Raw genomic sequence first — 26332 nt, forward strand, 5'->3', positions numbered from 1 at the left:
TCACATTCACAGGTTCCGGAGTAAGAACTCCAGTATATCTCAACGTGAACATGACAGTGGCCTGGAAGGACAGAGGTGGCTATAGTCAAACGATGCTTATCGTAAAGGAAAAGAGGCACTTTCTCATTTTGTTTGTTGTGCCCACTTTTTGTAAGGGAAGAAGATTAATCTGGAATTGATGAGAAATTGATAAGAAATGCTCTGGACACCAAGGCAAATGGAATGTGAGAAAATGAGCAAACAACACCCCTGAGTACTACAAGGAGTGGCATCTAGAAAGGGAGGCTGGACTTTGTGTCAAGGTGAAGAACCGTGGTTGGTGTCTGACATTTACTGAGTGTTTTTTGTGAGCCAGGCATGGTTTTAAGCATTTCAGGTGCATCATATCATTTAATCTTTCTCCATGAGTGTCTTCATTTTACAGACGAAGAAACTGAGGCTCAGAGTTACACAATGGTCAATTTCTGTGTTACTCTGGAATATTCTAAGGTATGATTGAAGTAGCCCTTTATTTTCCTGTTTTTTTTATTATTATTATTATTATTATTATTATTATTATTATTATTATTATTAATTACGTGCAGTGAGATAGATTCCCAGAGCAAACAGAAGAAAGAGAGGATGAGAGGGAGGAAGACTTTACAACGCAATCGTGTTCTTGGTGGGGCAGAGGCAAGTCTGGGTCACCTTAGGGCTGGGTTTAGGAGGTGAGGGTGCACCCAAGGGCAGTGGTCAGAAATGACCTGGAGAACTGCTGACCTCAGGATCCTGAATGGACACCTATGTGCTGTGGTTTTGCTGTTGTCCCAGCCCAGGCTGTGGCTCTGTTCTTAGGCATCTGCCATCTTTGCTCAAGGTTCCACATAGAAACAAAGATGCTGGATTGTTTGGTGCCTTTGTGAATTCTGTCTCCCTACTGGGAGTGAGATGTACAATAGACACAGATGTTCCTGCCAGGTTTGGAAGCCAGCGATGAGGAGTTCAGCGTTGGACAAAACACATTCCCTGCTTCATAAAGGGGTGTGGACTTGCTCAGCTCAGGACCTGGGGCGTCTTGGTTCAGGGAAATGAGAGACAGAGCAGTTCCAGGCCAGACTTTGCTTTTCTGCCCTCTTATCTGGACACAACCTCTCTGAGCATCAGTTTTTCCTGAGTCTTTGTCCTTTACTGGTCCTTTCCTCAGTCATAGGAAGCCCTCAAGATGCATCAAGATGTATATTATTCCCTAAATCGATCTGAACCCAATGCCTGGTCCTCAAGAACTACCTTAGGCCAAGAATCAACCAGGGAAGGGGAGGAAGGATGAAAGGAGGATGTAGGGGAGAGGTGCACAGGTAAGGGTCTTAGCTCAGCTGTCACCTGCAGAACAGAAGCAAGTGGCCTTGATTGTTCACACCTCACTTTACCTGCCTCCAGGTTGGAGCCTGAAGAGCTTGACTGGATTCACTTCTCTCTATTAGAAAGTTGTTAGGTCATTTTCAAATTTCATTTTAATTTATTTTCTCATTAACACTTACTATGGTTTTGGTTTCTGCTTTTTTCTCCTGGTTTTGGCTTTATTACTTTCAAGTAACACTTTTCTTTCAATCACCATTTTCTTCTTCTTAATGCCAGTTTACGTTGTTAGCTAAGGGCTGATTTTGTTACCTTCACTCCTGTTTTGTCTATTTGACAGCCCCCTGAGATGATCTGTTTACTGCACTGTGTTCCCCAAGAAACAGTGGGGAAGCTGCCTAACAGACAATCTCCTGGGAGACTTTCCGCTACCCGTTTTCAGTGGGAAGCAGTTTCAGTCAGAACTGGCTTGCTCGTCATAGCTGGGTAATATAAGCATCCAAATCACAGGGGGTGGGAGCACGTGGCCTCTCGGCGTTTATCTTGATTGAATCATGGGTGTGTAACTTTCCTTCGTTCAGCTCTTGATTTGTATTAATGATTCAGAGTTCATTACCTTAAGATAAAAAAGGTGTTCCTGCTGGCAAGAGCTAGATAAGATTGTGGGCAATTTGAGACTCTCACTGTGTGAAGTTGATGATGACTATATTCCCTGGTAAGAACTGAGAAATTCTGTCCTGTCCTGCCACTGCGTGACACCAAACAAGGTACAGTCGCAATGGGCTTTGTGTCACTGACATGAAATTGAGGGTGGGCGTGGTGGCACCCACCCAGAGTGCCCAGGAAATCTGCAGCAGTGGCTGGGACGAGTAGAGTTTCCCATTACCACAGGGAGTTCATAGGCAGGAAACTTTCTGTTTCTCATTGTATCAGTCTGGGTCTCATTGCTAACATTTCACCTAAATGAAAATGCACTTTTACTTTGTTTAAATTTTTCTTGTGGTAAAATATACATAACATATAATTTACCCTTTTAAGTATTTTAAGTGGCATTAAGTACACTCACATTGTTGTGTCACTATCACCCCACTACTCATCTTCAGAATTTTTTTGAGAGGTAAAACAACTAATATTTACTGTGTATATTTTTTATACAATTGTTAAAGGTTACACTCCATTTTCAGTGATTACAAAATATTGGCTATATTCTTCGTGTCGTACAATGCATCCTTGCAGCCTCTCTTACACCCAATAGCTTGTACCTCCCACTCCCCACCCTTTTTTTGCCCCCCTCCCCCCGGTAACCACTAGTTTGTTCTCTATATCTGTGAGTCTGCTTCTTTTTTGTTATATTCACTAGTTTGTTATAGGTTTTCGATTCCACGTGTAAGTAATATCATACAGTGTTTGTCTTTCTCTGTCTGACTTCTTTCATTCAGCACAATGCCCTCCAAGTGCATCCATCAGAACTTCTTTCATCGTCCCAAACTGAAACTTGCTACCCATTAAAAACTAACTCCCCATTTCCTTTCTTTCTCCAGGCGCTGGCAATCACCATTTTACTGGCTTTATAAATTTGAATAGATACCTCATATAAGTGGAATCATATAATTTTCGTTCTTTTGTAACTAGCTTATTTCACTTAATGTTTTCAAGGGTCATCCATTCTGTGGCATGTGTCAGAATTTCCTTCATTTTAAGGCTGAATAATATGCCACTGTATGTATATCCCAGATTTTTTTAATCCATTCATCTGTTGGTAGATATTTGGATTGTTTCCACCTTTTGGCTATGGTGGATAATGTTGCTGTGAACATGAGTGTACAGATATCTCCTTGAGACCCTTCTTTCAACTTTTTTGGATATATACCCAGAAGTGAAATTGCTGGATCATATGGTAATTCTATTTTTAATTTTTTGAAGAACTGCCATAACGGTCTTGCAAGTGGCTGCACTGTTTTACATTCCTACCAGCAGTGCACGAAGTTTCCTATATATCCTTGCCGACACATCTTATTTTCCATTAAAAAAAAAAAAATAGCCAATCTAAAGGGAGTGAAGTAGTATCTTACTATGGTTTTGATTTGTATTTCCCTAACAAACATCTTTTTCTGTGCTTATTGGGCATTTGTGTATCTTCTTTAGATAAATGTTCATTGCAGTACTTTGTGCATTTTAAAATCAGATTGATTTTTTTGTTGTTGAGATGTACAAAGTTCTTTATATATTCTGGATATGAACCCCTTATCATATATATGATTTGCAAATATTTTCTGTTGTTCCATTGGTTGCCTTTTTCACTCTGTTGATAATGTTCTTTGATGTATCCAAGTTTTAAATTCTGTTCTTATGTTTTGATATTTCTTCTTTTTCAATGTAAGCATTTATAGCTATATGTTATATTGTTATCTATTTTGGCTTATGTTGTCTGTACTTTCGGTTTCATATCCAAGAAATCATTGCCAAATCCAATGTGATGAAATTTTTATACTATGTTTTCTTCTAAGTGTTTTATAGTTTTAGGTCTTATGTTTAGGACTTTGGTCCATTTTGAGTTCATTTTTGTATATGGTGTAAGGTAAGGGTCCAATTTTATTCCTTTACATGTGAATATCCAATTTTCCCAGCACCAATTGTTGAAAAGACTGTCCTTTCTGAATACATGGTACCCTTGTTGAAAATGATTTGTAGATCACTTTGTGAAACATTGACATCTTAAAAATATTAAGTTTTCTAATCCATGAACACAGAATGGTTTTCCATTTATTTGTGTCCTTAATTTCTTTTAGCAATGTTTTGTAGTTTTCAGAGTACAAGTCTTTTGCCTCCTTGCCTAAGCTTATTCCAAAGTATTTTATTCTTTTTGATAATGTTGTAAATGGAATTGCTTTCTTAATTTTATTTTTAGATTGTTCCTTACTAGTGTATTGAATTGCAACTGATATTTGTGTATTGATTTTGTATCCTGAAACATTGTTCCCTGATTAGTTCTAACAATTTTGGGGGGGGGTGGATCTTTAGGGTTTTCTACATATAAAATCATGTTGTCTGCAGAGATAATTTTACTTCTTACTTTACAATTTGGAGGTCTTTCATGCCTAATTTCTCTGGCTAGGACTTCCAGTATTATGTTGAACAGAAGTGACAAAATCTAGCATCCTTGTCTTGTTCCTGATCTTAGAGGAAAAGCTTTCAACCTTCACCAAAAATTATGATGTTCAGTGTGGGTTTTTCATATATGGCTTTTTATTATGTGGAGGTAGTTTCTTCTATTCTTAGTCTCTTGAGTGCTTTTATCATGTAAGTGTGCTGACTTTTGTCAAGTGCTCTTTCTGTATCAGTTGAGATGATCCTGTGCTTTTCCTCTTCATTTCATGAATACTGTATATGACATTGCTGGTTTTCTATATATTGAACCACCCTTGCATTCCAGAAATAAATCCCACTTGGTCATGGTGCATAATCCTTTTAATATGCTGCTAAATTTGATTTACCAGTATTTTGTTGAGGATTTTTGCATCATTGTTTATAAGGCATGTTGGTCTACAGTTGTCTTTTCTTGTAGTGTCTATGTGGCTTTGGTATCAGAGAAATGCTGGCCTCAGAATGAGTTAGAGAGTGTTCCTTCTCCTTTAAGTTTTGTAAGAGTTTGAGAGGATTGGTGTTGGTTCCTCTTAGGTCTTCTAAATATTTGGTAGAATTCATCCATGAAGTCATCTGGTCCAAGGCTTTTCTTTGCCAGGAAACTTTTGGTTACCAATTAAACCTCCTTACTAGGTCTATTCAAATTTTCTGTTTCTTTTTGATTTAGTTTTGGTAAGTTATGTGTTTCTAGGAATTCATCCATTTCACCTGGATTATCCAGTTTTTTAGTGTACAGTTCATAGTAATCTCTTATAATCCTTTTATTTCTGTTAAATATGTAGCCATGTCTTTGTCTTTATTTCTGATTTCAATTATTTGAGTCTTCTTTTTTTTATTTTCCTTAGTCAATCTAGCTAAAGATTTGTCAATTTTGTTGATTTTCAGAGAACCGACTCTTGGTTTCATGGATTTTTTCTATTGTTTTTCTAGTCTCTCTTTGTTTATCTCTGCTCTAATCTTTATTATTTCCTTCCTTCTTTGAGCTTTCAATTTAATTTGTTCTTCTTTTTCTAGTCCCTTAAGGTGTAAGTTTAGGTGGCTGCTTGTGATATATTTCTTCTTTTTCAATGTAAGCTTTTACATTATATTTTCCTCTAAGTACTGCTTTCCCTGCATCCCATGAGTTTTGGTAAGTTGTGCTTTCATTTTCATTTTCATTTCATTGTTTTCTTGATTTCCTTTAGTTCTTTGTTGGTGTATTCCTTTAACGTTTTGAGCATACATGAGATAGTTGTTCTAAAATCTTTTTCCAGTAAGTCCAAAACCTGTTTCTTGAGGTATGGTGTCTGGATATTTATTTTGTTCCTTTGAATGAGCCTAGTTTTACTGTTTCTTTGTATGCCTGGTGATCTTTTGTTGAAAACTGGGCATTTTAAAAAACAGCCACCTCTCCCAGTCTTCTTATACTTGCTCTACACAGGGGAAGACCTTTGTAATCAGCCTAATGTGATGTCTTAGGGTCTTTTCAGACCTGTGTTGTCTCTGGACCAGTGCGTGTGTTTTTTTCCCCCCAGTTCTCCTATTTATACATCTGCTTTTAAATGTCTTGCTTTTCTAAGAGTCTCACTCTTGCTTTACTCTTGGGGCCTTAGCTGTCCTATTGTACTCCTCAATCAGTAATCTCTTGTCCTTGGTGTCTGTGAGTCTATAGTTACCTTTGCAACCGTTTTTACAAATCATACCCGCTGCTTCCCATGGCTCCCTTATTCTGAGATCTGAGCCATTTTTGTTTGTCTGAACTCTGAGTTAGGTGTCAAAAGACCAATCCTTAGGCAGCCCACAGACAGGTTAGAACATTGCAGATCAGTCTGCTCTCTCTCAGGTTTGCAAAAGGGGGCTGGGGATCTGGCTGCCACTTTCCTCAAGCTGCACTAAAAAGTGACTAAAAAATGCCACAGGTTTCCTACCCTTTTAAATGTGACATTTTTTGATGGTGCGTTCGCTTGGTTGTTGTAGATCTTTGACTCATTTCTATAGTTTCTATAATGCCTTTTTAGTCTGTTTCTGGTTATGTACTTAAATCAAAACAGGAACATATTCTCGTCACTGCTGGAAGAAAAGAGTCTTTACTCTGCCAACCTGTCACGTGTGATGGATAAAAGGGCCCTTAGGACTGCACGTGGACACTGTCACTTTTTACAGAGAACCAATTGACCTTGTATAACTGGAGATGCTTCCCCTCAAACACAGCTCTGCTCCCTCTGCTGAGGGTGGTGTCAGTCTCTCCCGATGCTGCTGGAAATGGAACACTGCATGCCTGGACACCCCACAAAAATAAAGGGTACTGACGTGCTCCCAGGCCAATACTTGTTCAGGAAGTGAGAGAAGTACTGTAGATATAAAAACATGCCAGTTTCTAAGGCAGCCTTCACTCCACATAGGAAGTACATGGCCAGGATTTGATTTGATAAAAAATTAGTATCACAGTTAGAAACCAGACCTGACCCTGAGCTCCCTTAATGACTTCATCTAATGTCTCCCTGTTGACCCACCCAGGCCTTATTTTATCCTGTGTCTGGCTATCATTGGCTCTGCCGTCCCCTAAGCCCTTCCCTGCCCCAGGATCTCCTCTCTCTAGGTGCATTTCAGGTGACCTACACTTCCCAATTTCTATCAGATGTTTCCTGAGGGCCATCTGGATGTGATCCTAACAACCCAGGCTGAGTGATACCACTTTGTGGATTCACTAAATGACACATTTCTGTGGGTCACGTCCTCCCAGCCCAGCGGCCCTAACAAGCAGCAGCACGGAAGCTGCTGGCAAACGCTGGGAGGAGCCCTTAGTACTGCAGGGAGCTGCCGGGGGCAGCCTCTCAGGGCCCCACACCCAGGGCTCATCCCAGGAGACACTCCTGAGGAGGGGAAGGCAGGGCTGTGCCCTTGAGGAAGGAGGGACCGCTCACCTCTCTGACCTCGGGCTGGAGAAGGACGAGGGCTCGGGACCGCGGAAGACGGCAGGGAGCTCGCCCTCCTCCCTGAGAGCTCGGTGAGCTGCATCCAGGCGAGGAGGTGAGACCCTGCTCACTGCCCCTCCCTCCGGAATGCAGTCACTGCTACTGAGAACTCTACCCCAGCCCTGATTTCATTGCGGCTGGTTAGAAAAAAGGGAAAACAAACAAAACTAAAACCAAAACCTGACTCTGCACCAGAAGATAAATGAACTTCCATGTGTATGTAGCACCTTTTAAGGATTTGTCTAATTCCAAATGAAATGATCTCTATTTTAACTCCTTACTGATTCCTAATTTTCTTCATTTCAGATACAGTCTATAACAATAGATTCCCGTCTGTGTTCTGAAGCAAATCCCCCAGCCTCGCCTCCCACCCCTGTGTGGCCTGGGGAGGGGGGAGGCATCTTCCCCCAGAGAAGGTGGGCATATTCCCCCCTCTCCCCCGTGCCTCCCTGGGCACACCCTTGCCTGGAGACTGCGGTCTCCCTTCCTTACTCTCACACTCAGGGCCCCTCACAGAGCGGCCCTGACCTGACTCCCCAGACTCTTCTCACCATCCTGTTTCCTAAACTTCAGCCAAGTTCCGCCCAGCATCCTGCTTGTCCGGAGAGTGTGCCGCCTTCTTCCAAGTCCAGGCCTCTGCATGGAGGTTTGCTCTACCAGAAATGCCCCTCCTCTTGTGGCAACAGTTTAAATTCCTCGTTATTAAATTACAAATCTGCAGCCTCCTCCTCCTTGAGCGTTGCCTGATTTCCCAGCAAACGTATCTGCTGCAATTCCCTGCAGAATCACGTCAGGTCAGGGGCCACTTGGTGCTAGTTTCGGTTCCTGCATCCCAGCCCGTGCATCCCTGAGCACACAGCTCCGTCTCATTTGTCTCTGCCTTGGGTGTTTCCTCATCAGTTAGTCTCCGTAAACGTTGTGAGTGAAGTATTTTCTACATTTCCAGGTATAAGCAGCTGCCATCTCATAAGATAACTTTCTTAAAAGAAGTGATTCACGGTGTATAGAGCATATTGTAGTTTAACCAGTGGTGGGGGGCAGGGTTGATACAAGTTTCTTCTCATTATTCCTAATACCAGCTCACCAGAGTGATGCTTAAAGGCAAGGACAGTTATGCTAATTTTTGCAGAATAATTTTTAATTCACAAAAACCATTAATTCTAAGACTGAAAAGTTGTATGTGAGATAAGCGTATGGTTACTACATCCACAAGCAAATTTTTACAGCCCTGGGACATTATGATGCCCTTAAATCCTCTTGGAACAGGTTGAAAGTTAAACTGCATTGAGGATTTCTGAATTTCTGATACTATGATATACCATAGTTCTTTTTTTTTTTAATTTTATTTATTTATTTATTTATTATTTATTTATTTATTTATGGCTGTGTTGGGTCTTCATTTCTGTGCAAGGGCTTTCTCTAGTTGCGGCAAGCGGGGGCCACTCTTCATCACGGTGCGTGGGCCTCTCACTATCACGGCCTCTCTTGTTGCGGAGCACAGGCTCCAGACGCGCAGGCTCAGTAGTTGTGGCTCACGGGCTCAGTTGCTCCGCGGCATGTGGGATCTTCCCGGACCAGGGCTCGAACCCGTGTCCCCTGCATTGGCAGGCAGATTCTCAACCACTGCGCCACCAGGGAAGCCCCCATAGTTCTATAGTTCATCTAAATTAATAAAATGAGATTTAAAAATCACATTCAAAATTGAGCAAAAGCCAAACTAACTCTTTTCGTATTAAATGATAATAATGAGAAGTATGATTGTCCCTTTCGTAAAACATACCAAAATTATATGTTAGATTACATTCACTTAGCACAAAATGTCTTTCAAAAATAAATTGTAAGCACTAAACAATCTGAGGGATACACCTGCACAGTTTTAGTTGCATATCTGCGTGTACATGACTGACATCCCTGACAGCTTGTAATTCATGTTTTAAAAAATGATTCAGTATTTTAAAAGAATATAGCAGAAGGATAGCTTCTTATGCCTAAATCACCTGTTGTGCAAGGTCCTCACTCTAGTGCATTTTACACAATAGGGTTTTATTAGTCATAAACCATGGCTGACAGTCATAAGCGCCAGTGTAAATGGGGAGAATGAAAATAAAGATGGGGCCTGAGAAACTGAGCTATTGTGAGCCAAGGTCCAGGAAGCAGACTCTCTAATAGCTTATTGGGTGTCTAGGAGCCAACAGAACCTTCTAGATAGTCTGTATAGGAAATCATCTAGCTTTCCCAAACTACATACATTTGGAATTAAAATTCCATTTGCTGCCAGTATCATTGTAAATGGGGGAGTAAGTCCCCCTTGTAGGGTCTTTAAGGGCCACTGCAATATTTCTGCAGAAGAAATTACAGGGTTTATTATACTCACAGGTCCTAGAGGAGAAGACAGGGCGCACCTCAGCATTCAGCAGCCACCTAGCAGGTGGGGAGTCGAGAGAGAGTGAGGACCTTGGGCAAGTCTGGGTGGAGCAGAAACAAGGCTTGAGGAGATTTCATTGTCTCTTGGAATGTCTAAGTCACAGTCGGGGAGGGCAAAAAGGGAATCTTGCGGCAGGAACCAGCCTGGGCACCCCCACGCACCTGGTCCCCTGGGTGTTGAGGCAGCAGGAAATTAGGAAATTAAAAAAAAAATTTACAATCCAATCATCTTCACTCTTTATTCTCATTTTCAACCTTATTTTCCAAAATATACAATCCTTAGTTCTCCGAAAGTTAGGGAGAGGAAACTGGCTTCCTATTAGTTAACGGTGATGCAACACTGAAACACTGGACATCCTGCTGAGGTTTCCATGGTGTCCGCTGGGCTCTGCAGCACCCAGCTCCTGGAACTTTTCAGACTCCTCAGTGAATTCATTATTGTTTAAAAGAAAAGAACACCCCGTCTTTCTGTTTTTGTTCCTTCTGTCACTGTTTTTATTCTAGCTTGCCTCATTCTACAAACCATCGGCCATGGAACTCCTGTATAGTTTTTCATTGTACGTAAAACACCAATACATCTTCCATCGTGGAGGTAGTCAGGGCAATCACTGTTACCTCTCTTTTGCACAGAGAAATGGAGGTTCATGGAGATTAAGAGATGTATACAAAGTTGGAATCACAACAGGTCAGGAACTCTAATTTAGTTCTTTGGACTTAAAAAAGTATTGTTTTCTCCACAAATTCATCACTGCCTCACTAAGTTTATATGTGCAGCAAACATGGACAGAAGGCTCTTAGGTCTGGGCATTCATCACTACCTCCAGGGAGGGAGCCCAGGGGCAGCGGTGCTGAGAGCTCTCACTGCCCTCAATCTCCCCCTTTGCTCCCCTGAGCTCAGGTAGGACCCTGCGGGCAACTCATGTGGTCCCCCAGGGCTCTCCTAATGGGTCCAACATTGAAGCCAGGACACAGACCCCATGGGGCCTGTAAACTGCCTGCCCATCTGCACGAGGATGACAGGCAGACTCAGTGATGGGACAGGCAGAGCCCACACAGAAACAGTAAGGAAGTCACCTGCTCCTCTGTGCTTCATTGAACCTTTGAGAGACAGGCACGGAACCGAAAATGCCATCCTTGTATCAGGACACCTACCACACTTATGTCACTTTCAAACACAAAGTCAAAGAGACTTTATGTCACTCAAAAACACAAAGTAAAAGCTTCTTCAAGACAGGAGGTGAACAGGAGAATTCTATGTTTGAATATTCCTACAATATTTGTAGTGAGTATTTAACATGAAAAAAGTAGTCAAAGTATTTTTCTTAAAATCACCTCCTATGCAGCTATAAAAATCTTTAAGAAAAATAGTCCAGGATAGAAATATAATAGAGACTGCACACATTCATGAATTTATCTGCCTCCTAACAAGTCCAACTTGTGAAGTGTAGAGCATTTTATATGCTAGAGGCATAATTATAAATCGCTAAAATACCCGCTTGATCACACTGCAGTACATTTTCATTGCTTTACTTGAATGCTCACCTAAGATTTTTCTCTGAAATGTACTCAGAGCAGAGACAGTTATACAATGAAAGTGAGAAATTGTAAGAGCATAACAGTGTCTTAGAAATAGTCCATGTAGAAACCACTTACCCCAGCACAATCTTGCCACATGTTTTATGTTCTGTCCACAGAGCCAGCCCATGGCAGCTCATAGTAAGGCGGTCAAAGAGAGTGTTCTGTCCTTTCTCTCTTACCTACTCAGACATCAACATTTTCTCCTGCTCTTTCTGTGTCAGCTGCTCTCAGGTGAGAATAAAGGAGGTGAAAATGTGAGCTTTCCTAGGAAAGCTCTGCCTCTGTCTCCCATCCTCTTCAGAGCCTTACACAGCACCTGCTGGCAATTGTGGTTCAAGTAATATTGTTGGATGAATAAACTGATGAGAGACCCTGACTTAAAAGAGTCACTTTGTTGTACAACAGAAACTAACACAGTATTGTGAAGCAATTATACTCCAATAAAGATCTATTTTAGAAAATAATTAATTAATTAATTTTTTTAAAAAAAGAATGCCACAAAGGGTAGTTCCATTTCAGAAAGACACTTCTTAAGATTGAAAAGTCTTTGAGATTCACAGTAAATCAATATTTCAATGCCATGGTGGCCCCTTAGACACTATGGGGAAGACTAGACGGGATATTTTGAAAGACACTGACCATTTCTAGTATATTTCAAATCGTACCTCATGGTTTGCCCAGTGATTATAAATTTGATGCTGTTCATCATATAGTCCTTCTTTATAGTGAGGCGAGCGGGGGCTACTCTTCGTTGCAGTGCGCGGGCTTCTCATTGCGGTGGCTTTCTCATGTTGCAGAGCTTGCGGGCTCTAGAGCACAGGCTCAGTAGTTGTGGTGCACGGGCTTAGTTGCTCTGCAGCACATGGGATCTTCGTGGATCAGGGCTCAAACCCGTGTCCCCTGCATTGGCAGGCGGACTCCTAACCACTGCGCCACCAGGGGAGTCCCTGTAGTTTGTCTTCTATAGACGTTTATTCATCTGTAGTAGCCTGTAGTAGTCAGGTGTTAAGTTTAAAGCATTAATTCTGCTATCTTGCTTTTTTAGCATTTTTGTGAATGAGATAAATCTTTGCTTTTACTTATTTGTAAAGAGTATATTACATTATATATTTGCATTTCTGAAATTTTTATAGCTAAGACATGATAAAAACATGGGAAGATCTGCTAAACTAAAATGGGGAATTTTCTTCTGAAACTTCGATCTAATGTCTGTGAAATAATCCAGAAGAGAAGTAATAACAAGCAGTTTTCTTTATAAACCAGGGAACATCAGTGAACTCTTCCTTGCATTTCAACCAGTCAGACTGATTGAATTCATATTTAGGTGAGAGTGATTACGCTGTCGAGACAATTAAGTGAGGTGATCTAAGCCAAGTGCTTGGCTCAGGGCGTCATTTATGGGAAGCTCTCCACAAACACACAACATCATTATCATTATTATTTCATGAATAATTTGATAGTATATTTGCTCCTGGCTTGGATTCTTCTCTCTTGGATACTTTTGCTAGCACAAATTTTTTTTTCAATTATTGTAAATTTCACTAAATTTTGGAAACTGATGATCTTTTGTTGCCTAATGGTAAAATACCATCGGATTCTGATTTGAAATGGTACATAGAAAAACTCCTCTCTCATGCAGTTAAGAAGTGATTAGTTAGCAGTGTGCAAAACATTCAGGTAGAAATAGTGCCTCCAGGAGTCTCTATTTCAGAATTCCCCAGATAAGGGTCAACTCCCTACTCCCTCATGTAAACCGACATGTTCATGTTACTGTAGCATGGTTTGTCATCCCGTTGGTTTGGAAGGAAACTAGGATGGTAGAAAGAAATATGCAGAAAGATGCAGTCCAACTTAAGTAGAACCTGTTTTTAAAAAGTGACCCTGTGATACTAGCCCATTAAAAGCTCCCTTAGAAACCTCTGACATCCCCAGGGTCAAACGTGCCTCATTCAGTGGCTGTTTCATTATCTCAGTCCAGTGGGTGTCATCCTAGGCACAAGCTCCACCATCACCTTTATTTTTGTTCTTCACTCTGCCCAGATCAGAAGCTGCAAGTTGTTAGGGAACCAAAAGTGCAGCCCCACTAGAAATGGGTAAAAAAAAAACCCAAATGTTTGTTTAGATGATATTATCTATCAGAGCTGGAGAGACACGAAGCCGATCATGAGAGAAGAGTCTCTGCTGTATATTAATGTGAACTTTTCTGGAACAACATGCTCTCTTTAGCTTTTCCACATGTCTAATCACTAAGAGCTTGTCTAGCTACATGAGAAAAACAAAACCAAAAGCCCCACAACTGCCTAGAAGCTTATCAGTATCAGAAGGGTACATCATTTTAAGTCCATTCAGTATAACACCATGCAGCTGTTAAAAAAGAATGAGCAACACTGAGATGTTCTGACATGGAAAGATCTATAAGACTTGAGTGGTTTAAATGGAAACAGGAGGTTGGAGAATAATTTGCAAAATATGATTCCATTTCTGTTAAAATGCATGAAGACAGCTCATGAGTGCTCAGATTAAAAATATGTATGACTATGATGGTAAAGGACTAGAAACACATCCACTGATGGTGACCCCTGGGAAGAGGGTGGGCAGGTGGGTAAGAGATGATTTACATGTTTTACTCTGTACACTTAGTCTTGGAATATTTTATAAGTATGTGTTGATGTCTATAAAGTAAATAATAATAAGAGCAGATACTTTGCACTTACTATGTGCCTGGCACTGTTCCTCAAAGCATGCTTCTGAAGTGAATACTGTAATCATTTTACAGATGGAAAAACCAGGACACAAATGGGCTGAGAAAATTGTCCAAGACCCCCCATTTAGTGATTGACAGTGAGGTAAACAAATTTATTCAATAGCATAAAGAGGGTTGGATCACATGAGCTCTAAGATCTCTCTTATTTTTTTTAAACGTTTGTTGTTGTTGTTCTATTGTATTTTTGGCTGTGTTGGGTCTTTGTTGCCACTCATGGGCTTTCTTTAGTTGCACCCAGCGGGGACTACTCCTCGTTGCAATGCACGGGCTTCTCATTGCAGTGGCTTCTCTTGTTGCGGAGCACGGGCTCTAGGCATGTGGGCTTCAGTAGTTGTGGCCCACAGGCTCAGTAGCTGTGGCCCACGGGCTTAGTTGCTCTGCGGCATGTGGGATCTTCCCGGACCAGGGCTCGAACCCGTGTCCCCTGCCTTGACAGGTGGATTCTTAACCACTGCACCACCAGGGAAGCCCTCTAAGATCTCTTGAGTGATCATGTCTCAAAGGGCTAAGAGGCTGGGCTATGGATTCAGATGTCCCTTGTAATAATCCAGCTCTGAAACTGGCTAGTTGTTCACGGGGGGCAGGTAACTGAGTCCTTCTGAGCCAGTTTCCTTATCTGTACAAGGTAGAGTAGGCACTGCCTCACAGCATTACAAGTGAGGACATATAGGGAGGAATGCCTAAAGACCCAGTTGGACCCTCAGAGTTGGTATGGAGATTATTTTAAGCTCAAAACATTTGGGAATCAACAGATGCAGAAAGAGCTTTCCTTATTTGACTAAAAGCAGACATTTCTGAGAAATGAGGCCTCTATGATTCCCTCTTCAAGACAGGTCTACTCCCAGGAGAGAAATCAAGAGTAAACCTACCACAAATCCCCTCTCTGGGGAGATTCGCATAGAAGAAGGAAAGACCCCTTGAACGTGCAGACACAAAATAATCACAAAATTACTTATCTTTCATTTATTCTTCTAAAAGAATAGAAGTCCTTTCTTCCACTTTCCTTTTCTCTGCTAAGTTAGATATATAAACCTCTAACTTTAAACATTTAGTGAGATAGTTACTTCTCTTGTTAGCTCCCATATATATGAATAAACTTCTTCTCCTGTTAAACTATCTTTTGTCATTTTAATTTGCAGGCCCCTAATTACTAAACCTAATAGGGCAGAAGAAAAGTCTGCTTCCTGACAGTAGCAATTGGTTGGTGAATGATACCGTCATTGCCTGTGACTCTGAAGTCACAAGATCATAGATTAATCTGCATATCTAAAGAGTCCAACCTGTACTCTGAGGTTAAAAATAAGATCATCAAAGCATACTGAAGTATGGATATAAACATTTCGAAATGATAAAGATCTGGCTGTACACATAACATGTTTCTTCAATTCTGTAAAATTTTATGTAGGTGGAAATTTTACTGCAGAAACAAACTCAAAGACTGAAATTACATGAATAGAATATGGTGTAGCAAAATTTAGAGCTGAGCAAATGTGACATATAGTTAACAAGATGCATGCTTTTTATTACATCACATTTTAATTAAAAATGAATGGTAATCAGTTCACAATAGTGACTTCAGTTGATCCTGCTTCTAAATGGTTAAAGCAAAAATAAGCTCCTGATCTGCTCTTCAGAAGATGAACTATGGCCATGGTAGATCTTTTTCTCTTTCCCTTTTGGAAGAGAAAAGGGGAGGGTGTCCCCAGGTGACAGGGACTGGAGTCTTGTGGGCCCAGCACACTTCCCTGTTGGGAAGAGGAAGGAGGAAGTATTTGCTTATATTTCCCCCAGTGCCTGGAACCTAAGCTGCAGCTTCCCTAGAACATTGTTAATGATGAGAAGGATCCCATGGCAGATGGATGGTGGCCGCCATGCCTAAACCAGGAACCTGATGCCTTCCCTGTCTTAGATTGTGGAGTTTCCTACCAGAAAATCTGAAAAGAAAGGATTTATGGGAAGCAGTAAATGCAGAAGTAAAAGACAATTTTTTTTAAAGCAGATATTCATTTTTATTAATTAATTTATTTATTTATTTATTTATTTATTTATTTATGGCTGTGTTGGGTCTTCGTTTCTGTGCGAGGGCTTTCTCCAGTTGCGGCGAGCGGGGGCCACTCTTCATCGCGGTGCGCGGGCCTGTCACTATCGCGGCCTCTCTTGTTGCCGAGCACAGGTTCGAGACGTGCAGGCTCAGTAGTTGTGGCTCACGGGCCTAGTTGCTCCGCGGCATGTGGGATCTTCCCAGACCAGGGCTGGAACCCGTGTCCCCTGCATCGGCAGGCAGACTCTCAACCACTGCGCCACCAGGGAAGCCCAGACAATTTTAATAAACCATAAAAATGGTTAAGTTGGTGCTGGGGGAAAGAGTGGCTTCTGTGTTCTTTAAGCTTTTCTGTACTATTTGAATTTTCTAGCCAAGTGTGCCTATGTCTATTATTTATTTTTTATGTCACCAGGGATTTTCTGACTAGTGAGACCACAGACTACATTTTTTTTCATTGTTATTTTCTATGAAAAAACAATGCAATACATAGCATTTTTAAAAAGGAAACAAAGAAGAATTTCTAATCGTGCATCAATAAAAAACAAAAGAGCACAAACATACATATATATTTTAACATATTGAGCAGATCAATATGTTAAAATATATAAATGTTTGCATAGTGACCTGAAATAAATAGATTATTTAGTCATAGACCTTTTCATATGCATTCTATAGTAAGTCTTCTGAGAGATGAACTGTAATCTTTCCATGCAGAACTTTGGAGTATCTGAGATTTTGCCCTATTTGCAACAAGTTAAGCTGCTGTTTTCCATGGATGCAGGTAGAAGACAGAAGACTTATGGGTCAGAAACAAAGGACTCTATTACTTACTTGGTTACTCATAAACCACTGCAGCCAGCATGGGCATCCGAATATTTGCCTTGGTTCTCCTTGACCCTGAGTCACGCAGGGGCTGTGTGGATAGGCACAGATGGATGCCTGCACGCACAGTGGGTTATAAGACAAGAGTTCAGGGAACCAGAATCTTTTGGGAGGTAAGCATGCTTGCCCTTACCTCTGGAAGAAGACATTATCTTACAAGGCTGTTTTCTATCTAAACATCCTTGGCAAGATAGCTGAGAATAAAGGGCTGTCAGTGCTTCTGTTTGTAAGATGTGCAGAAATGTGAGAAACCCATGGAGAATTGTCTTACCTCTGCTCTAACACACAGCCTTTTACTTTTCTTAGGAAATGGCAATTATATGTTGCAAAGGACTTATTTCACATTTACTTAAACTTAGTTTTCAAGTATATATTTCTTTGTCCTATTCTAAGATTAACTTCTCTTGTGTAAGAGTTAATTTTGAAATTACAGTGTGAACCGTATGACCCTAATCATTTTGGTTTAACAGTATTGCTAACTCAAATTTAAAATGCTGAGAAAAAAGCATCTCTATTTTGTCACTAAAACTACCAAAACAGCTTTAAATACACAATTAGTTTAAAAACAGCTGTTTGATCTTGACATATTTTTTTTAAAGAGTTTTTTGATGTGGACCATTTTTAAAGTCTTTATTGAACTTGTTACAATATTGCTTCTGTTTTATGTTTTGCTTTTCTGGCCCTGAGGCATGTGGGGTCTTAGCTCCCTGACCAGGGATTGAACCTGCACCCCCTTTTGGAAGGCAAAGTCTTAATCACTGGACCACCGGGGAAGTCCCGATCTTGACATATTTTTAAACATATTTGGCTAAATCCTATTTAAGTTAACACTTCCTCTGAAATCAGAATTGTGACAAACACTGTAAGAGAGCTACTATTTTTTGCATAAATGAGAGCAAAATCTTGTGGTAGTATGTTTCCCTTACAAACATAGTGTAGGATAAATCTAAATATTCTGATTTGAGAAGAAAATTTTGAATGGAGGAATTTTTCATTCCACTGTTGCAGGATTGTCTACTTTTCCCTAATATTAAAATGGACAGTTAGCCTCTTGAAAGAGGTTAAAAATCCATACGGAATGTCTCAGAAGGGTTTAGTTGTTCAGTGGCTTTCACTCTTCCTCACAAATTATTTAAAAATGGAATTTTTGTTCAAGATGTCTACCATTAGCGTGAAATTTATTTTCCAGTTTTATTGAGACGTAATTGACACATGACATTGTGTAAGTTTAAAGTGTACAACATAATGATCTGATGTATGTATCTATTGTGAAAGGATTACCACAATAAGTTTAGTTAACAAACATCACTTCACATTGTTACACATTCTTTTTCTTGTGATGACAAGTGTGAAGTTTGATGCTTACCTGGTTCTCTTCTTTTGGACTTTGGCAAATCTAAGAATTAATCCTACCACACATAGCCTATACTAGTCTACCCAAATCTAACAGTTAGTAAAGACATTAACACATTTATCTGTTTGTATGTTTTATTGAGCACAAGATAATAATCTCATTCTCAGAAGCAATGAAATCACCGAAAGACCCAAATCTTGAGAAAGCCTCGTAGAGTTGCCCTGTTACTAGATAAAGCGCTTGGAATAGATAAGTATGTTGTGTCACGCGTCTTCCTGTGACCTGTGATTGTTACTTGAAAGTGTGGAAATGCAGAACAGATCTCCTGTTATTATGAAAGGCCCATCTGTGACAGGTGGAAAGGAGGACTCTATGTTAAGAGCTTGTTCTGTGCAGTTCTCATGGAGGTGACTTGTGTCCTATGGGGAATGTCTCCAGGCTGCATTCCACTCTGGGTTCTTTGCCTCTGGCAGTTCTCCGTGATCACTCCTGTATTGGGGTCCCCCACGCCACTCCCAGGCTCCATGATTCACTGGAAGGACTCATAGGAATCAGCCTAGGGTTATATTCACAGCTGTGATTTCTTACAGCAGCAGGACACAAAGTACAGTCAACAAGGAAAAGGCAAGTGGACCAAAGTCTGGAGGGAACCAGAGGCAAGCTCCCTCGAGTCCTCTGCCAGTGGAACCACACAGGACACGCGTAAGTCCTCCAGCCATGAGGACAACATGTGTGAAATGTTGCCAACCAGGGGAGCTTAGCCTCAGCCTAGGAGCCCAGGCTTTTATGGGGGATGGTCATGTAGGCACCCTCTCCCTGGTACATATCGAAATCCCAGATTCCAGAAGGAAAGCAAGTGTTCAGCACCAACCACATTGTTTGCATAAACATCTTAGGCAGCAGTGAGCCACTCTTCTCAATTCTGGGAGTGGTGAAAGCCCTCCCAAAATTCAGGTGCCTAGACACCAGCAAGCCTTTCTCAGGATGGTGACTCAGGCCTGCGATGTTATCACTGTTATCTCTTTTGGTTCTGATTTTTTTTTCTTCCTTTCCTTCAGTCTTTCTTACCTTCAATCTTATATTCTATTATTTTAATAAGATGATCTGATTTAACACCCTTAGTTTCTTACATGAAAATACCAGCATGGTCCTGCGCTAAGGTGGACAGAACACACCAAGTCCTTCTGAAGCTCTGGAGGCTCTGCTCCCGAGGAGGGCACGACCAAGGCCCTTCATTCATTAACTAAGAAATGGTCATTCCCTAGTAAGGCGCTTAATCTGTCACATTTCAAAAATAAGTGATGCCACATTTCAAAAATAAGGACTCAGGGTAATTTCCCTGAGTCCTTAAGAGCGATGACTCATAGAGGACGCCTCTGAACTGGCCCTCTCTATAGGAGAAAACAAGGAGCCTGTGCTAGAAAGAATGGAAAGGCCTAGAAATGACCAATTGGCCCTGAAAATTGAGTCAGTGAACAAGTGTCTGTTAGGCACGGACGGTGTGGAATGTGGTTAAGGATGGTCTGAGTTAGCCAGGAGGTACCATCGCGGTCCTTCTCAGACACATACTCTTCCGGGAATTCAACTGGCAGACACAATTAAACGTGAAAACTTCCTGAATTTCAACAGTGCCACCGAGTGCCTTCTGCTTGCCAGAACTAGACTGGTCCGTGATGGTCTGAGGAGAAACTTAAACTCCTTTGGAAATAAGGCAGACTTAGAGAGTGGTAGCGAACACGGCACCCACCCAGCATACAAACCTTGTGAGACCCTGAGGGTCATGAGTATAACGGCTTGTGGCTGAGCCGTAAGGGACTCACCGATCCAAGTCACTCAGCAAGGCCACCACAGGCCAATCCAGAAGCTAAGAGTATTATTTTCCTCGGGCTGCAGTAACAAAATGCCACATTCAGACGGTTAAACAACAGAAATTTATTTTCTCACAGTTCTGGTAGCTAGAAGTCCCAGATCGAGGTGTTGCCAGGGTTGGTTTCTTCTGAGGCCTCTCTCCCTGGCTGACAAATGACTGTCTTCTTGCTGTGTCCTCACATGGTCTTTCCTCCGTGTGCACACTTCCCTGGTGCTTCTCTGTGTCCAAATGTCCTCTTCTAGTAAGGACACCAGTCAGATTGGATTAGGACCCACCCTAATGGCCTCCTTTTACCTTAATCACCTCTTTAAAGACCCTTTCTCCAAATACAGTCACATTCTGAGGTCCTGGGGGTTAGGGCTTCAACATAACAGTAGGTTAAAGGAATTCCCTACCATTTGAAGTAGTTTAATGTTGAACTAAACACATATTGGTATCACTTTAAGTCAATGGAACTTCTTAATGAGAAATCTTCCTAAATTTTGTACAAATGACCCAATTTGCATATTACTATTTTCAACATATACAGGAGGCCACTGGGTTAGTGCTATTCTCCCAGTAGTCCTAAAACAGTCTAGACTCACAGTTAAATACTTTAATTCCTTTAATTTCATTACTTTAATTCCTTGAAGCTGCTAATAGAATATGCCCACTACCCAGCACTCCTTTGAGGCATTCCTTAATAACACTAACCATACTTCATTTTCTTCTTTTGTGTTACTCTTGAAGTTTAGAAGCCAATTCATTTGTCAGAACTAAATTTGTGCCATGTATCAAATAACATCCTTTTATTTGCAGTGTTCTAGTATTGTTTTCAACAGCCATATATTGATTTTGAGACAGGCTGGGACCTGGGACCCTTTGCTGGGACCTGGGGCCCTTTGCTGCAGTGTTGCAGTGCTTGCACCTCGACACACCTCTCCTCGAGCAACAAAATAACAAACTGTATGGGACTAAAAATAACGACGTGCACGCCCAGTTGGGGCAAATTCTGGACAAAAGATACAAAGAGACCAAAAAACCCAACTGCCACTTTTGAAGATCCCAGAGCAAAAGCAGGGTACTGCACTTGCCCCCTGCACACAACACCACCTAAGCGGTGGGCAAACCACCTAAGCCACCCTTCTGGCCCGACCCCTGGACACACCCCTGCCCTCACGCCATATAACAGGGGTCCCCAACCCCCAGGCCGCAGCCTGGTAGGAATCAGGCTGCACAGCAGGAGGTGAGTGGCAGGGGAGCGAGTAAAGCTTCATCTCCTGCTCCCCATCGCTCACATTACTGCCTGAAACATCCCCCCACCCCACCCCCTGCCGGTCCGTGGAAAAATGGTCTTCCATGAAACCGGCCCCTGGTGCCAAAAAGGTTTGGGGACCACTGCCATATAAGCAGCAAGCTCGCCCCCGCTTAGGGAGCACGCAAGCAAAGGAGCCTGTTGTTTGTTCTCGCTCCCCCCTGCTGCAGCAGGGGCCCCAATAAAGCCTTGCCTGAATTTCTTGTCTGGCCTTTGATCAATTTTTATTGTTTAAGGACGCCAAGAACCCTGGTCGGTAACAATTTCAAAATACGGTCTTGATGTCATCGGAAGTAATTTTTTTCTGACTTTTTCTCTGTTTTCAACATCTTTGCCAGCAAAAGATACGTTCCCAGATGTCTTGTAAAATGTTTTCTTCCTGATCATTTAGAAAGATTGGGAAAGAAAGAGTATTGAGAAACTTGAGCTGTACTTTTGCTGCACAGGAAGGGTGAGCTGTGTTCCATCCTAGATTAATAATATTTCAAGCAGGAGGGAAAAAAAAAGTAAAAGCCTATAACTTTAGCAATGTGTTTGAAAAATACTTGATTTCAACAATGTTTCTATCATGCTTACGTTGCAGCTGTCTAAACAATACAGATAAAAAAAGCATGTCAATTAAAAGCAGCATTTAGGACCCAGTTTCACAGATCTGCATTGGCCCTGGGTTTCGGATGATTTCAGGGCCAGGCGCTGTGAGTTCCTGTGTGGTGTAGTTGTGCTCAGCCATGGGGCAGGTGGGTTCCCTCTTGCTGTAGGAGAAGGTGGTGGGACACACGGAGATGGTTATCTCTTTCTGCTTTTGACTCTCCTGACTTGCTTCCACCAAGAGGCCATAAACCCAAACTGGAAATACTGATTAAGTGCATACTTTTTCCAACACATTGACCACAACTTGAGATTTTCATGGTGGAATATATTACATAAATGTCTGGAAAGCAAATATTTTAAGTGCACTTTAGGTAGATGTTTGCTTACTTTAATCAAGCAGAAGGAGAGATTATTCTTTTACCTTCTGGAACGTGTTGAGGTAAACTTACCTAGAGAAGGGAAAACTTTAGAGTTCACCTGGTACAAAGCACCCGCATCCGGATAAACTAAGGTTGTTACCGAGTCCAAGCTTGCTGTGCTTGCCGCACGACAGGCCAATAAATCAGACATGACGCATTGAGGGAAGAATACGACTTTATTCGGAAAGCCAGCAGACCGAGAAGATGGCAGACTAAAGTCTCAAAATAACCATCTTATCGGGGTTTGGATGCCAGTTTCTTTTATAGCACAGAGATGGGGAGGAGATGAGGAGATAAAGTAAAAGGGCCATTAGTTTTGCGAATATCCCCTGGAATGGCCAGCCTCAGGGAGGGGATGTGTTAATTTCTTTTTAATTGCAGCCATCCACAGGTGGACAGAGTCCGTATGTTTCCCTGAACAAAGGCACTTTGGTTTAACATTCAGGCAGAGGAACAGGGTTCCCGCGAGGCAGGTCATTATGTACAGACAGTATCCTTTTAGTGAACAAAAGCAGCGGAAGGCAAAGATTAAAGTCAAAGAAACAGATCCACCGTGTAGTCAGATTTGGTTCTTCCCTGTAACAAGGTCTGAAAGAGTGAGTGACTCCCTCCAGGTCACATATAATAATAATATATATAATAATAAAAATAATTCTGGTAGAGAAAAGAATGCAGAACTCTAGCCACTCTAACTCCTTAGTTAAAAAATGAGATTTATTTTCAGGATAAGAATGATGCTGCTATTAAAAATAATAATACCAATAGCAAGTTTGAAAACTTTCACGTGGACCTATTCAGGTGCTTCATTGGCATTTAAGGCCTTCTAAGTATCTGTACTAGCCTCCTTCAGGTCAGCCTGTGTTGCTGGGAAACTGCTTTTCTCACTACTCTCTGGACAAAACTCTGGGTCTAGTTTCCATTATTCCGTGGAGTGTTTTTAGATCCCACCCGTTGTTAAACACACACACTTTTGTTATTAATACAAGAACAGATTTTTCAGAGTTTTTTCTTTGTCTTTTATTGTTAAAATTTTTTTAATTGAGGTATAATTGACGTAACATTACATTGGTCGCAGGTGTACAATGTCATGATTTGATGTTTGTATATGTTGCAGGGTGATCACCACAATAAGTCCACTTAACATCCACCACCTCACATAGTTACAACACTTTTTTTCTTGTGATGAGAATTTTGAAGAGCCACTCTTCTAGCTACCTTTAAATATGCAATACAGTATTATTAACGTACATAGTCACCATGCTGTGAAAGTCCCATCCCCATGACTTACTCATTTTATAACTGGAAGTTTGTACCTTTTAACCTCCCTCACCCATTTGGCTCACTCATCCCCTGCCTCAGGCAGCCACCAGTTTGTTCTCTATCTGTGAGCTTGACATTTTTTTGTTTGTTTTTTAAGGTCCCATATATGTGAGATGATACGGTATTTATCTTTTTCTGTCTGGCTTATTTCACTTAGCATAGTGCCCTAAAGGTCCATCCATGATGTTGCAAACAGCAAGATTTCATTCTTTTTTATGACTGCATAATCAAAAACAGATTTTTTATTGGTTCTTTAGTAGATGCCAGCTTCTGATATCAGCTTTTAGGTGAAATTATTGTTAATCTTTTTATGTGTGATTTTATGAGTCAGAGTTCAGAAGACCATTTGGATTTGATGTTGTAGGCAGATGTTGAAAATTCAGTTTTTTAATAGAATCTTGTACTGTTTTGTAGATTTTACTTTTTGGATTTGATTCTCAAAAAGAAATCTTAACCTGTAAAATGTTTCTTACTTCCTTTTCTTACCAGAAGAGATATTAGGAATCATCTAGGAAACACATGTAGCAGTTTTATGCAATTTAAGCAATAAAAATGAGTTTCAAAATCCTCCTTTACTACCAGTAAAGCTTGAATTTTGTACTTAAATATAATATTTTCCCCCTTCCCCTTTTACCCAAGATTTACCCGCCTATTAATGTGCTGCCCTCGTTGTCTCGGTGAATGAAGTCTGCTACTGGAGAAGGTATGACCAGAAAGGATCACGCCGATGTATCTAACCAGCTGGTACGTATGTTTTCTCCAGGATTGTGTTTAAAGAAATGAATACTTTCTCAGTTCATGCTGCTGTCTTATACCTCTTGTCTTTCTTCCATATCACTTTTCTTCTCCCCCCATCAAAGTAGAATTTTAATATAGAATATAGAATATAGAATACTGGAATACAGAAACATTCATTAGAGCCAAAGAGTCTTTTTCATAAGGATAACTGCTCATGACAAAGATTAAAGATCACATGCTTGAAACCCACCTCTAATGCTGTATGAGGTAGTTTTTAAATAAAAAAGGCATAAGACGATTAAGTTTTTATTAGTAACCTTTATTATAGAGTATTTCTGAAAGACTATTCTAACTAATTTTTTGTTTAACATATTAGGCAATCACCAGAACGCTAAGGGATACAGCTGTGTATATTCTATGAAATCCTTGGTTTCTATAGTCCTGAGATTGTATACCAAGCATAATTAAAGAAAAATACATTTGACCTTAAAGTAGAAATGATAAATAAACCTACTGATAACCCAGATCTTTTTTTTTGAATAGAATTTAGAGATGGATTTCTCCTATTGTGTAAGTTGTGATTTTTAAAGGCTCTGCAAAATGGAAGCTCATTCATATATTGAGGGAGTGTATTTTTTGTAGAGTGTTAGTAATGTCTATGTATTGCATGCCTGAAGACTCCTTCCTTAGTGAGACTGCTGTATAATAAAGTCTTTCCAATACTTGCATATGTGAATTATGTTTGGAAATAATGTGAAATACTGTGAAGATAGCTACAGCAATACACTTATATAGCCCAGAGTACCGTTACCATTTATAAAGGTTCATGTAAACCTTTTTTTCTCTTTAGTATGCATGCTATGCTATTGGTAAGGATGCGCAGGCCATGAAAGCCGTAGTTGGAGAAGAAGCCGTTACCTCAGATGATGTGCTTTACTTGGAATTTCTGCAGAAGTTTGAGAGGAACTTCATTGCTCAGGGTAAGATTACTATTTTCCTATGAATAGAAACAGCATCATATGTAGTTTTGAGGACTTCTTTCCTAGTCTGAGAGAATTTACATTGGTCTCCATACAATTTTCCTTCTGATTAGAGAAGAGGTTCTTCCAGCCGCCTGCCATGTCTTTGTTCTTAGCCCTCTGGTTCCTTCCCCTCTACCTTCAATTTCTTTATCCATTTATTTAGCTCCTGTCTTATTTTTTATCTTCCTTACAACCGGCCTTCTGCTCTCCTACCTCCATTGCCACTTCTCCTCCCTCTTAACCTCTCTGCAATGCTCTCCTCTGGCTTTGGGGGTTTAGGACTTTCCCAGTCCCTCTGTTTTCATCCTCCTGATTTCTTATCTTCCTGCTTCTTAATTGTTAATGTTCCCAAAGGCTTAATTACCTGTTCTTTCTGTGCTTTTTTCCCCCTATGCTGATGACTAACATGCTATGTATGAGCCTTTACCCTCTTTCGGAAGCTCTAATCCCACATCTCCAGCTAGGAAGCCTGTGTTTATGCCGCCATCCTCTCTGGCTCAGCGTGGTGAGAACCAAAGTCTTTTCCCAACTGACCACCTGCCTAGCAATTCCCTTTTCAATTTCTGTCTACCTCTGGCATGACCATTACCCTAGTTAGC

At 40.9% G+C, this 26332-nt stretch overlaps 1 protein-coding gene across 7 annotated transcripts in view; it reads left to right on the forward strand.

Moving 5' to 3' along the window:
- The window catches only part of LOC130706619 (contactin-associated protein-like 3), a 171776-nt gene that overhangs the window by 143580 nt on the left and 1864 nt on the right, over nt 1-26332 (forward strand). For 3 of the 7 annotated variants that reach the window (XM_057539310.1, XM_057539304.1, XM_057539312.1), the window contains 3 exons: nt 19070-19181; nt 24613-24717; nt 25562-25691. In XM_057539310.1, coding sequence (XP_057395293.1) covers nt 19070-19181; nt 24613-24629 — 129 coding nt within the window. In that variant the 3' untranslated portion in view covers nt 24630-24717; nt 25562-25691. Of the gene's footprint in view, nt 1-14211; nt 14231-19069; nt 19182-24612; nt 24718-25561; nt 25692-26332 lie in introns of those variants that run through there. The other 4 variants (XM_057539305.1, XM_057539307.1, XM_057539308.1 and 1 more) reach the window with 4 other exon arrangements.

This window comes from Balaenoptera acutorostrata, unplaced genomic scaffold, assembly GCF_949987535.1.
Source record: "Balaenoptera acutorostrata unplaced genomic scaffold, mBalAcu1.1 scaffold_339, whole genome shotgun sequence".
NCBI classification, from domain to species: domain Eukaryota; kingdom Metazoa; phylum Chordata; class Mammalia; order Artiodactyla; family Balaenopteridae; genus Balaenoptera; species Balaenoptera acutorostrata.